The following is a 1,416-nucleotide window of genomic DNA, read 5'->3' on the forward strand; positions in this document are numbered from 1 at the left end:
GCCCCAGCCAGTTGCAGCACTTCGTGCTCAAGACCTTATTTCGGCTTTCCTCCCTCCCACTTGTCCCCAACCCCCAGCTCGGGACCTCTGGGGCCCTCCCTGACGTGTGTGCACTGGTCCCATTGGCGGAGAGCCACCGTCATGACTGCTGGGCTGGGTTGAAGCGTGGGACCCCAGGGGTACTTCCTCCTCCCACAGTCACTGCTGCTGCTGCTTCGGTCTTGCCGCGTGCACCATGCAACCCCCTCACCTCCTCCTCTTCCTCTTTCTCGCCCTCCTCCTCCCTGAGATGTGGGCAGACCCAGAGGGTAAGTGGGAGCCCTGGCTCACCCCAACCGCTCTCACCCCCCTGTCAGAGGACCCCACAGGTTCCTCAGGGGAGGCAGGGCCAGGCCACTGTCTCCTGCATGGGGGCAATGATCCCCAGCATCAAAGCCTCCCCGCACCGCACAGCACCCAAAGGTGCCTTTCCCTGCCCACTCTCTCTGTTCCTGCCTCCAGCTCGGGGCTTCATGCCCCACTGGCTCCAGCACAGGGGCTGGGGCACCCAAGCAGAAGTGGGGCCGGGGTGCCCAGCCAGGCCTGGGGTGTTGGTGTTCCCCCAAAGGTGCCTTCCTCCTGCAGGGAGCCCGAGGGTGGCAGGGGGGTGTCTCAGCTCCATGTGGTGCTGTGGGCCCCTTCCAGCAGTCTCTTGTTTGTTGAAGAGCTGCACCTGCAGCTCAGGCTTCTGTTTCGGGTGCTGCTATTGCACAGAGCATTTCACCACAATCCCTTGAGACCTCACATTTCTGGGTGCGGGGAGGCTGCAGCAGACATTGGAATGCCGGATTGATCTCTGGGCTGGGCTACTCTCCTGCCCCTGTCAGGGTTTGGTCTCCTTGAGCTCCCGATGCCCGGAAGCCCCCAAACTTGGGTGAAATGCCCTTTCCCCTCCTCCATCTTCCGCATCCTCTGTGCCATGTGCAGGTCTCTGGCACACCCTGGTCCTGGCACGGGTGCTTCTTCTGGGGGAAGCGGGAAGCGTCGCCCCAAACAAGCGCGGAGGTGTCCCGCGCCATCCACTCTGCACAGCCAGACAGCAGGCACTGGGCAGGAGGGAGGTGGGGAGGGAAGGGGATGAGGTGCTTGAAATCCTGTACAGGAGAGAAATACCCTGTGAAAGTAAAATAGAGAAGGAAAAAGAGCAGCGGGGGCAGAGGAAGTTCAGACAAGAAAGCAACCCTGAGTGGGCGAGGAGGTGGGAGTCCAACAAAGACATGGCTGGGGGGTTGCCCAGGCGGGGACAGGTGCAGGCTGCTGGGGGTCCCATGGTGTGGGGTGAAATGCAAAGAATCATAGAATAGTTTGGGTTGGAAGGGACCTTTAAAGGTCATCTAGTCCAACCTCCAGGCCATGAGCAGGGACCTTTAACTAGAT

The 1,416-nt window shown here is 60.9% G+C and overlaps 1 protein-coding gene across 1 annotated transcript in view; it reads left to right on the plus strand.

Annotated features, from left to right (window-relative positions):
- Positions 1-235: 235 nt before the first annotated feature.
- LOC104073814 (antigen-presenting glycoprotein CD1d-like) overlaps positions 236-1,416 on the plus strand; it is a 3,081-nt gene continuing 1,900 nt past the window's right edge. Inside the window, exon 1 of the mRNA XM_009573740.1 lies at positions 236-308. Coding sequence (XP_009572035.1) covers positions 236-308 — 73 coding nt within the window. The remainder of the gene's footprint in view (positions 309-1,416) is intronic.

Source organism: Fulmarus glacialis, unplaced genomic scaffold (genome assembly GCF_000690835.1).
Source record: "Fulmarus glacialis isolate BGI_N327 unplaced genomic scaffold, ASM69083v1 scaffold3733, whole genome shotgun sequence".
In the NCBI taxonomy this organism is placed as follows: Eukaryota; Metazoa; Chordata; class Aves; order Procellariiformes; family Procellariidae; genus Fulmarus; species Fulmarus glacialis.